Source organism: Chrysochloris asiatica, unplaced genomic scaffold (genome assembly GCF_000296735.1).
Source record: "Chrysochloris asiatica unplaced genomic scaffold, ChrAsi1.0 scaffold00092, whole genome shotgun sequence".
Taxonomy (NCBI): Eukaryota; Metazoa; Chordata; class Mammalia; order Afrosoricida; family Chrysochloridae; genus Chrysochloris; species Chrysochloris asiatica.
Window position 1 is genome coordinate 3,843,359 of NW_006408610.1, and position 9,905 is coordinate 3,853,263.

The window sequence follows — 9,905 nt, forward strand, 5'->3', positions numbered from 1 at the left end:
GGGGGGGGGGGGGGGGGGGGGCGATTCCCGCCATCTTAGAAAACGTTTGCCTCAACTTCCTGACCTCCTGCTTGCATTAAGGCCACTTCTCTAGCATCCTAACACTCACCAACCTGGTAATTATTTGCTTGGAGCGTCTAGCTTCACCGGCTTTATTATTTTGACTCTCCTTAGTACTTGATTAAGGAGCCCTGGTGATTTGAATCTGCCAGCCACTCCGAGAGCGAAAGATGAGGCTTTCTGATCCCACATGCAGGATCTTGGGAAACACTATACAGGGTCGCTATGAGTCGGAATCGACCGGACAGAATTTAACAATCACAAGTTGGGCTCATAACAGGTTTCCAACTTGGGAAACTCCATCTGAAGACCCAGTTTGGTGGTGGAGCGGGGGTGAGGGTGGGAGGGGGATGATCATGGTTCGGTTCCTGTTGCGTTCCATGGACAGGCTCGCAGCGAGAAGTCAGTTGCGAGAATACGAGGTTATTAACATCACCCCGTGGGCAGCCGTTTTTCTCGTCAGAGTTACAGTGGACCGTTGGGGCTGGGGCGGGGAAGGGAGTTGTCTGAAGGCGCCGCTTGCGAAGCGGCCATCCAGGCTGGGGATCCGGTTCGGCTGTCAGGACGAGGGCATTCCCACCCAGCTGCGCTGTCACAACCCGGCATAACCGTTGGACTTTATATATTTCTAAGACGAGCGTGGCAATCATAGAGCTTTTTAAAAAACTATACGAGGCCTTCTCTAGCGACTAGCACAACTGGAAAGCGAACGGAGGTAGGAGCCCTTCCCTTGAGAGCACGAGTACTTCCTAGCGCCAGGGTTTTCAAACTGCCCACAGACCACGCCATCGCTGGAACCGGAAGCTCCGCAACTGGCATCGCTTGCAGGTCGGCTAGTTAAAGGGGCTCAGCGAGAACTGCAGCTCCCAGCATGCCGCGCGGGGCTTCCGGTTTCCGGCGAGAGGGCCAGAGTGAGTGTTTACACCGGCGGCTCTGCGGCCGGGTTCCTTCCGCGGGACGGGTGAGGGCGCTGGGCCCCGGGCTGCGGGGCTGATTTTTGCCCTCTAGTTAGGGTTGCCACAAAGCTGTAGTGTCCCTGCCCCACTACTAGCTAGCTCTGTTACCTTGGGCCTTTTACTTTGCATGTCTGAGTCTTGGTTCCCTCATCTCTAAAATGTGAACGATAATGCTTGTCTCGTATTGTGAGGGTTAAGATGAGATAATACCTAAAAAGATCTGTTCCTTTTCCTGTGCTTCTCCTTGAGGTGGATGGTACTTTGAGGATGCATTGGCATCTGCTGGGCAGCCGCGTAGTCTTCACATCCTCTTTCCCAGCAGAGGCCTCTTTGTAAGCAGGAATGCTGACTTAAATGCTTGGCCTACCTTACCAGGTTTTTCGACTCCCAGAGTATTTTAAGTAATTTTTTCCCTGGCATCTATTATGTTCCTCAGAGTCCTGGTGTGAATCTTTCGGGTTAATGCGCTGGAGTGCAAAGTCGCTTTCAACCGCAAGGCTGGAGGTTCAAGCTCACCAGCTGCTCCTTGGAAACCCTATACATGGAAACCCTATACTGGACGGAACTTAACAACAGCAACAAGCAGAGGAGTGATTGGATCAGATCTGTTTTGAAATGATGGTTAGGGTGACAGAAGAAAGGCAAAGGTAGGGGAGCTTGTTAGAAAGCTGCTGTAAAAGTGCAAGCAAGAGTTGATAGAAAAAGTCTGAAATAAGGAAACACACAGAGGGAGAGGGTTGGATGATTTCATTTGAACCTCACAACATTCCTGTCGGTTAAATAGTGTTTTTAATGTCCATGTTGTTGTTAAGTGTCGTTGAGCCGGTTCCGATCCATAGCGACCCTGTTTAGGGTTTCTGAGGAGTGGATGGTGAGCTTGAACCGCCAACTTTGCAGTTCAAACCGACCTTGCAGTCCAGTGCGTTAACCCACAGCCCCACACCAGGACTCCAGTGTCCATATTAGAGATGGAGAAACGAAGGCTTAGAGAGCTGAAATGCCTTGCCTTCCATCACAGGACAAGTAAAGAGAGAACCCAGACTCAAGTTCCGGTTTCTTGATGCTGCATCCAGTGCATTTCGAACACACTGATCATCTCTCATTTGATTCCTTGATGGGATGGGCTGGGGTGGAGTAGAGGTGCAGTCTATACTTCAACTATTAAAGCTTTATTCTTTAACAGGGAGAAAGAGAGAGCGCGAAAGAGAGAGGATGTCTCTCTCAGACTGGCATCTAGCGGTGAAGCTGGCTGACCAGCCCCTTGCCCCAAAGTCCATTCTTCGGTTGCCAGAGACAGAGCTGGGAGAATACTCGCTGGGGGGCTACAGTATTTCATTTCTGAAGCAACTCATTGCTGGCAAACTTCAGGAGTCTGTCCCAGACCCTGAGCTGATTGGTGAGTCTGTGAACTAGTGTGAGCTGCTGCTCTGATCTCTTTTGGGGCAGGAGCTTCTGGAATTACAAAGAGTAAATAAAACGCAAGGAATTTGTTGCCTTATAATGCTAACACTAAGGTGCTCTGGCAGTGTAGTGGTTAAGAGTCAGACTGTAACCTCAAGGTCAGCAGTTTGAAACTACCAGCTGTTCCACAAGAGAAAGATGAGGCTTTCTGCTCCCATAAAGATTTATAGCTTTGGAAACCCTGTACAGGGTCGCTGTAAGTTGGAACTGATGCCACGGTACGTAGCCACCAGCCACCACCAATGCTAACTTACACTGCAGGGAAGTGACTGTTAGGTGGGTAGAAGCACAGACATGCTAGAACTCTTGGTTGCTATCTCAATTACATATCATATCAAACTACTTTATACAAAGTTCCTAAACTCTCACATTGTTGACTTCTTGATCTGAAGGTGCAGAAATTTGGGATGGGCAGAGGGGTGATCGGGGAAGGCCCCTTTGGATATGGCATTTGAGGTAGGTCTTAAGGAATGATTAGAAGGATTTGTTGTCTTGTTCATTGGTTAGAAGGAAGGCAGTTGCATGAAGAATTACTTTTATAATAATAATTTTAAAAAGCAGTCTTATAAATTGGAGTCAGACAATACCTCTAGGGGAAACTAAGGGTGGTGACTTGAGTCACACCTAAGGTGAGAGCCTTCTTAACGCTTAGATCCACTGTAACCTTTACTCCTTTGTTGTTGTTGTTAAGTCCATTGAGTGGGTCCACACCAGGACCCCAGTGTCAATATTTATTAAATGCCTTCGAGTTGGTTCTGACCCATAGTGACCCTGTGTAGTGTTTCCAAGGAGTGGCTGAGTGAGACTGAACCTCCAACTCTGCGGTGCAAGCCGACCTTATAGTTCAGTGCTTTATCTTACAGTGCCACACCAGGACTCCATTGTTGTTAAGGACCTACGCGTCAATTCCAACCCACAAAGACCCTGTATAGGGTTTAGTGATCCTGTTTAGGGTTTCTGAGGAGCAGCTGGCAAGCTTAATCTTTACTCCTTAACAACTCGTTTCAAAATGGGTCCCTAATCACAGGCATGGTGGTGGTAGTTAGGTGCCATGGAGTTGGTTCCGGCTCATAGCGACCCTGTACAGGGTTTCTGAGATTGTAAATCTTTACAGGAGCAGAAAGCCTCATCTTTCTCCCGCGGAACAGCTGGTAGTTTCGAACCTGCTGATCTTGAGGTTAGCAGCCCAGTTCGTAACCACTATGCTACCAGAGCTCCTTAATCACAAGCATGGTGGTGGTGGTTGTATGCCGAGGAGTTGGTTCTGACTCATAGTGACCCTGTACAGGGTGTCCGAGGCTGTAAACCTTTACAGGAGTAGAATGCCTCATCTTTCTCCCGTGGAACAGCTGGTAGTTTTGAACTGCTGACCTTGCAGTTTGCAGCCTGATTTGTAATCACTACGGTACCAGAGCTCCTTTAATCACAGGCATAGAGGCTTGGATTTACAGTATATCACAAAATGGATGAATCTGGCTAGGAGGGCCACAAATAATTAGCTGCCCTGCAAGCAATAAAAAAAAAAAAAACCAAGAGCATTCCAGGTAGAAGAAGGGGTTTTGTTGTAACTTTAAAAAAAAATTGTTGTTGAGAATATACACTGCAAAACATACACCAACCAGTTCAACTATTTCTACATGTGTAGTTCAGTGACGTTGGTTACATTCTTTGAGGTGTACCCTCATTCTTTTTTTTTTTCCCACTTTTTAAAAAAATGTATATTGTGCTTTAAGGTAGAAGTTAGGTTCCAATGTTCCAATTTAGCTGTTTTTTATACAGATTGTTCCATGACATTGGTTACATTTTTCACAATGAGTCATCATGCTCACGTTTCTTCTGTTTCCATTTATCTAATGCCTCTCCCTTCTAGCTTTCTCATCTTTGCTTTAGGGTAAACGTTGACCATTTGGTTTTCCATAGTTGGTAATTTAAGGAGCATAATTGTTGTTGCTTGTTATTATCAGGTGCCATCAAGTCAGTTTTGACTCACAGCGACACTGTGCACAACTGGACAAAACACTGCCTAGTCCCGTGCCATCCTAACACCAGTTGTGTCTAAGCCCATTTCTGCTGCCACTGTGCCAGTCCAGCTTGTTGGTGATATTCCTCTATTTTGCTGACCCTTCACTTACCAAACATGATGTCCTTCCCCAGGGACTGGTCTGTCCTGATAACATACCCAAAGAGAAACAAAGTATTGTCATCCTGGCTTCTAAGAATCACTCTAGTGCTTCTTCCAACACAGATTTGTTGGTTCTTCTGGTAGTCTTATGGTAAAAAAAGTTCTTATGGTACTTTTAATATTCTTCTCCAACACCACAATTTAAATGCATTGATTTTTCTATTGGTCTCCTTATGTATGCAGTGTTCAACTTCCAGATGCTCATGAGGTGATTGAAAATACCATGTCTTGGGTCGGGCACACCGTAGTCCTCAAACTGCTATCTTCGTTCTTGAACATCTTTTAAAAGGTTTTGTGCAACAGATTTGTGTACATCAGTCCTCTAATTTCTTTTTTTATTTTGATGTTTTATTGTGAATTATATGATAGTTTACATGAGAGAACTTTAGTTTTACATTCATTCTATCATATATTGTTTCATTGCCATGGTTCCAATCCATGCATCATCAACCAACCAAAGGGTATACCCTAACAAACCTGCCCCCTACCCCTCCCCACTCCCCCCACCCCAGTCTTCAGCACACAGTCCCTCTCCCTCTCTGGATTCAAAGTCCCCAGCCGCTTCACCACTCCACGTCATCGTCCCAGCCTCTATCTCGGGTCTCGCTGCTACACATTCTTATCCACCTTTTCTGAGTTGTTTCTTCTCAGTTAACATAAACTCATGGCCCCTAAGCTTCCTGGCTAATCTTTCTAGTTGTTGTCACTTTGATCCCATATTATTTGTTATTGTTGTTAAGTGTCTTGTAGTCGGTTCTGATTTACAGTGACCCTATGTAGGGTTCCCAAGGAGTAGTTGGTGAGTTTGAACTACCAACCTTGTGGTTCAAACTGACTTTGTAGTCTAATGCTTATCTTACAGCACCACACGAGAACTCCCATATAGATAGTTCTTAAAAGAGATGTTCAAGACAGACATTTGTTTTTACTTATTTAGATAAGGACTCCTGGCGTAGTGCTGTGGGATGAAGCACTGGACCACAAGGTAGGTTTGAACCACAAGGTTGGTGGTTCAAACTCACCAGCCGCTCCTTGGAAACCCTATACAGGATCGCTATGAGTCAGAACCAACTCGACTTAACAACAGCTATTTAGATAACAACAACAACTATTTAGATATTCAAACAATGTTAAAGTATGAGATGGTTATAGGAGATGCTGGAGAAACTCTACAAAGCCCCTTTTGATTTCTAGAACAGCCTGCACAGTGTTAAGCTCTAGGACTTTTCCTGTGGACAGATTTTCTGTAACTTCATTTTGTGAGTTTCTACTAACTAACAATTGTTAACATGTATTTATTAAATATGAATACTTTTAAAAGCATGTATCATTCTGAGGACAGAAACCAACTATCTAAATTGTTTTGAGGAGCAAGATATAAACAGACTGTTCCTATTTTAGATCTGATCTACTGTGGCCGGAAGTTAAAAGATGACCAAACCCTTGACTTCTATGGCATTCAACCTGGGTCCACTGTCCATGTTCTGCGTAAGTCTTGGCCCGAGCCTGATCAGAAGCCAGGTGAGTGAGGGGCTGGTTCTTTGACAGGTGGTGGTCGTTATGTGCCGTGGAGTCAGTTTCAACTCATAGCAGCCTTTTACAGGGTTTCTGAGGCTGTAAATCTTTACGGGAACAGAACGCCTCATCTTTCTCCCACGAAATAGCTGGTAGTTTTGAACTACTAACCTTGTGGTTCGCAGGCCGATTCATAAATGCTGCAAGACCTCCTTTCTTTGACAGGTAGAGCTTCTCTAATACCTGCAAGGGAGAGCCTGGTGTGCTCAAGGCATGAGTTTGGGTAGAGCAAAGGAATGATTTACTGAGATGGTTATAGGAGATGTTATTAACAGATTATACCACAGTGAGGAACAGAGGCCAGCTTTGAACTTATAACAGCCAAGACCATGTCTCTCCTTCCCAAGTTCATTACCCTATGTTTTCCAGTGAGATGGGAAATGTGCATCTATTTAAAACTCCTTTAAGTTAAGAGTTTATTTCTCAGTGAACTTTGTATCCTGTTGTTTTCATTAGAAAGAAACTGGAAACTTTTGCATTCCTACAGTGCTATAGTTTGTTCTCTTCCTACAAATGCCTCAGGTAGTGATTTGCTCAGCCAGCCTGTATTCTGAAAGCTTGAAAATTATCAAGCAGTATTGTAACTCTTGGAGAAACTCTACAAAGCCTCTAATGCCTTTTTGATTTATTAGTAAAAGCTACTGCTTGGAATTGGTAATTGAAATTTTGCATTTGTGTTTTAAATGACTTCACCAAGGATAAAGCTAAGCTATATAAAAGAGCTAAATTTTGTTATGCTGACATGTTTACATTATAGTCCTCATGGTGGCTATGCCCTAGTTATCAGCTTGAAATTTGCTGTTTTTTAGTTCAAAACATAAAGGACATAAACATCCTTTAAATACTGATGGGAAGTGAAAAGGAAGGAGCAAAGGAGTGCCTGGTATCCGGGGCTGGCCTGGTACTACCAGATCGCTCTTTGGTGTTCTCATGTTGACCATAGTTTCTTGGATCATCAGCCTCATAGCAGGCCACTTATCCTGACACCACCATGGTGGATCAAGACAAAAACAAGATTCCTATCGTGTCTGCATACAGACAGAAGCCTGAACATTGTCCAAATCACAAAAATGACCAAAAATCATTCTATCCTGGCTAATAGGAATAACTACTGCCTCTTTACCAGTTACATTTTAGCTTTGCTCCAGGTTTTCATCCTCCTAGAGAGGAGTCTTGGTGTGGTGCTGTAGGATAAGCACTAGACTGCTGACCACAGGGTCTGCAATTCAAACCAACCAGCTGCTCCTTGGAAACCTATACAGGGTAGCTATGAATTGGAATCAACCCCACTGTACTTAACGACATAACAAATAGCCAATCATAAAAATCAACCCACTGTAATGCAAACTTCCTCTCCCTTAAACTTCTCCCCAAATCATAGTGACCCTATGCACAATAGAATGACGCCCCGCCTGGTCCTGCGCCATCATAATCGTTGTTAAGCTTGAGCACATTGTTGCTGCCACTGTGCCAATCAGTCTCATTGGGGGTCTTCCTCTTTTTCTCTGATCATCCACTTTACCTAACACGATGTCCTCCAGGGACTGGTCCCTCCTGACAATATGTCTAAAGTATGAGAGACAAAGTCTTGCCTTCCGGGCTTCCATGGAGCATTCTGGTTGTATTTCTGCCAACACAGATTTGTTTGTTCTAATAGTAGTCCATGGTGCTTTTAATGTTCTTCAAAACCATAATTCAGATGAATCAAATCTTCTACAGTCTTCCTTATTCACTGTCAATCTTTCACATGTATATGAGGCTTGGGTTAGGTACACTTTAGTCCCCAAACTGACATCTTTACTCTTGAACACTTTAAAGAGATCTTATGCAGCGGATTGCCTAATAAAATACGATGTTTGATTTCTTGACTGCTGCTTCCTTGAGTGTTGGTGGATCCACGCAAAATGAAGTCTTTGACAGCTTCAATCTTTTCTCCATTTATCATGATGCTATTTATTGGTCCAGTGGTGAGGATTTTTGTTTTCTTTACATTGAGATGCAACCTATACCGAAGGCTGTATGTAGTCTTTGATCTTTATCAGTAAGTATTTTCAGCAAGCAAGGTTGTATCATCTGCATATTGTAGTTTGTTAATGAGTCTTCCTCTAATCCTGATGCTGTGTTGTTCATATAATCCATCTTCTCGGATTATTTGCTCAGCATACAAATTGAATAACTATGGTGAAAGAATACAACCCTGGGGTACTCCTTTCCTGATTTTAAACCATTCAGTGCCCCCTGTTCTGTTGGTCATTGTATAGGTTCTTCATGAGTACAATTAAGTGTACTGGAATACTCATTTTCCACGAGGTGGTACATAGCTTGTCGTGATCCACACAGTAGAAAAGCCTTTGCATAGTTAATAAAGCACAGGTAAACATCTTTCTGGTATCCTTTGCTTTTGGCCAAGATCCAATAGCAGTGATATCCCTTGTTCATGTCCTCGTCTAAATCTGGCTTGAACCTCTGGAAGTTCTTTGTCAGTGTACTGTTGCAGCCATTTTTTAATTTAGCAAACTTTTATTTGCATACAATATTAACGATATTGTCAAATATCCACATTCTGTTGGGTCACCTCTCTTTGGAATGGGCACAAATCTGGATCTCATCCAGTTAGTTTGCCAGATAGCTATCTTCCAAATTTCTTGACATAGTTGAGTGAGTGCCTTTGGTGCTACCTGTGTTTGTTGAAAGATTTCACTTTGTATTCCATCAATTCCCGGAACCTTGTTCTTTGCCAGTTCCTTCAATAGGGCTTCCTTCAGTCCTTTGGCTCTTGAACATGTGCTACCTGTTGAAATAGTTGTACATATACCATATCTTTTTGGAACAGTGACTGTGTATTCCTTCCATCTACTTGCTTTCTACATCATTCAGTATTTTGTTCATAGTTCTTATGTGCCGTGGAGTCAGTTCCAACTCATAGTGACCCTGTACAGGGTTTCTGAGGCTATAAATCTTTATGGGAGCAGAAAGCCTCATCTTTCTCCCGTGGAACAGCAGGTAGTTTCAAACTGCTGACCTTGCAGTTCTCAGCCTGATTCGTAACCACTACACTATCCTTCAATATGGCAAGTGGAGGCTTGAATTGAATTTTTTCTTCAGTTCTTTCAGCTTGAGAAATGCTTTTTTCCTTTCTGTTTTCTAACTCCAGGTGTTTGCACATTTTATTATAGTACTTGTCTTTGTCTTCTCAAGTGTCCCTTGAAATACTCTATTAAGCATTTTTACCTCCTCATACCTTCCTCTGCTTTGACATCTGTAAACCAGAAAGTTTCAGAGTCTCTTCTGACACCCATCTTCTTTTCTTTCCTTCCCATTTTAAAATGACCTTTTGCTTTCTTCCTGGATGATGTTCTTGATGTCACCCCACAGGTCTTCTGGTCTTCGGTTATTTGCATCTAATGCATAAAATATGTTTTTGAGATGATCTCTAAATTCAGCTAGGATATGTTCAAGGTCATACTTTGGCTTTCATGGACTTGTTTAAATTTTCTTCAGTTTCAGCCTGAACTTGATATGAGTAATTGGTGGTCTTTTCCAGTTTGCCCCTGGCCTTGTTTTGGCTGATGATAGGGAGTTTTTCCACCGTCTCTTTCAATAGATGTACTCAGTTTGATTTCTGTGTACTCCATCTGGTGTGGCCCATGTGTATAATTGTCTTTTATGTT

The 9,905-nt window shown here is 43.4% G+C and overlaps 1 protein-coding gene across 2 annotated transcripts in view; it reads left to right on the forward strand.

Annotated features, from left to right (window-relative positions):
* The first annotated feature begins 945 nt into the window (after window positions 1–945).
* The window catches only part of UBL7 (ubiquitin-like 7 (bone marrow stromal cell-derived)), a 24,147-nt gene continuing 15,187 nt past the window's right edge, over window positions 946–9,905 (forward strand). Inside the window, exons 1-3 of one of the 2 annotated variants that reach the window (XM_006866488.1) lie at window positions 946–1,021; window positions 2,200–2,412; window positions 6,061–6,180. In XM_006866488.1, coding sequence (XP_006866550.1) covers window positions 2,229–2,412; window positions 6,061–6,180 — 304 coding nt within the window. In that variant the 5' untranslated portion in view covers window positions 946–1,021; window positions 2,200–2,228. The remainder of the gene's footprint in view (window positions 1,022–2,199; window positions 2,413–6,060; window positions 6,181–9,905) is intronic. The other variant, XM_006866489.1, reaches the window with a different exon arrangement.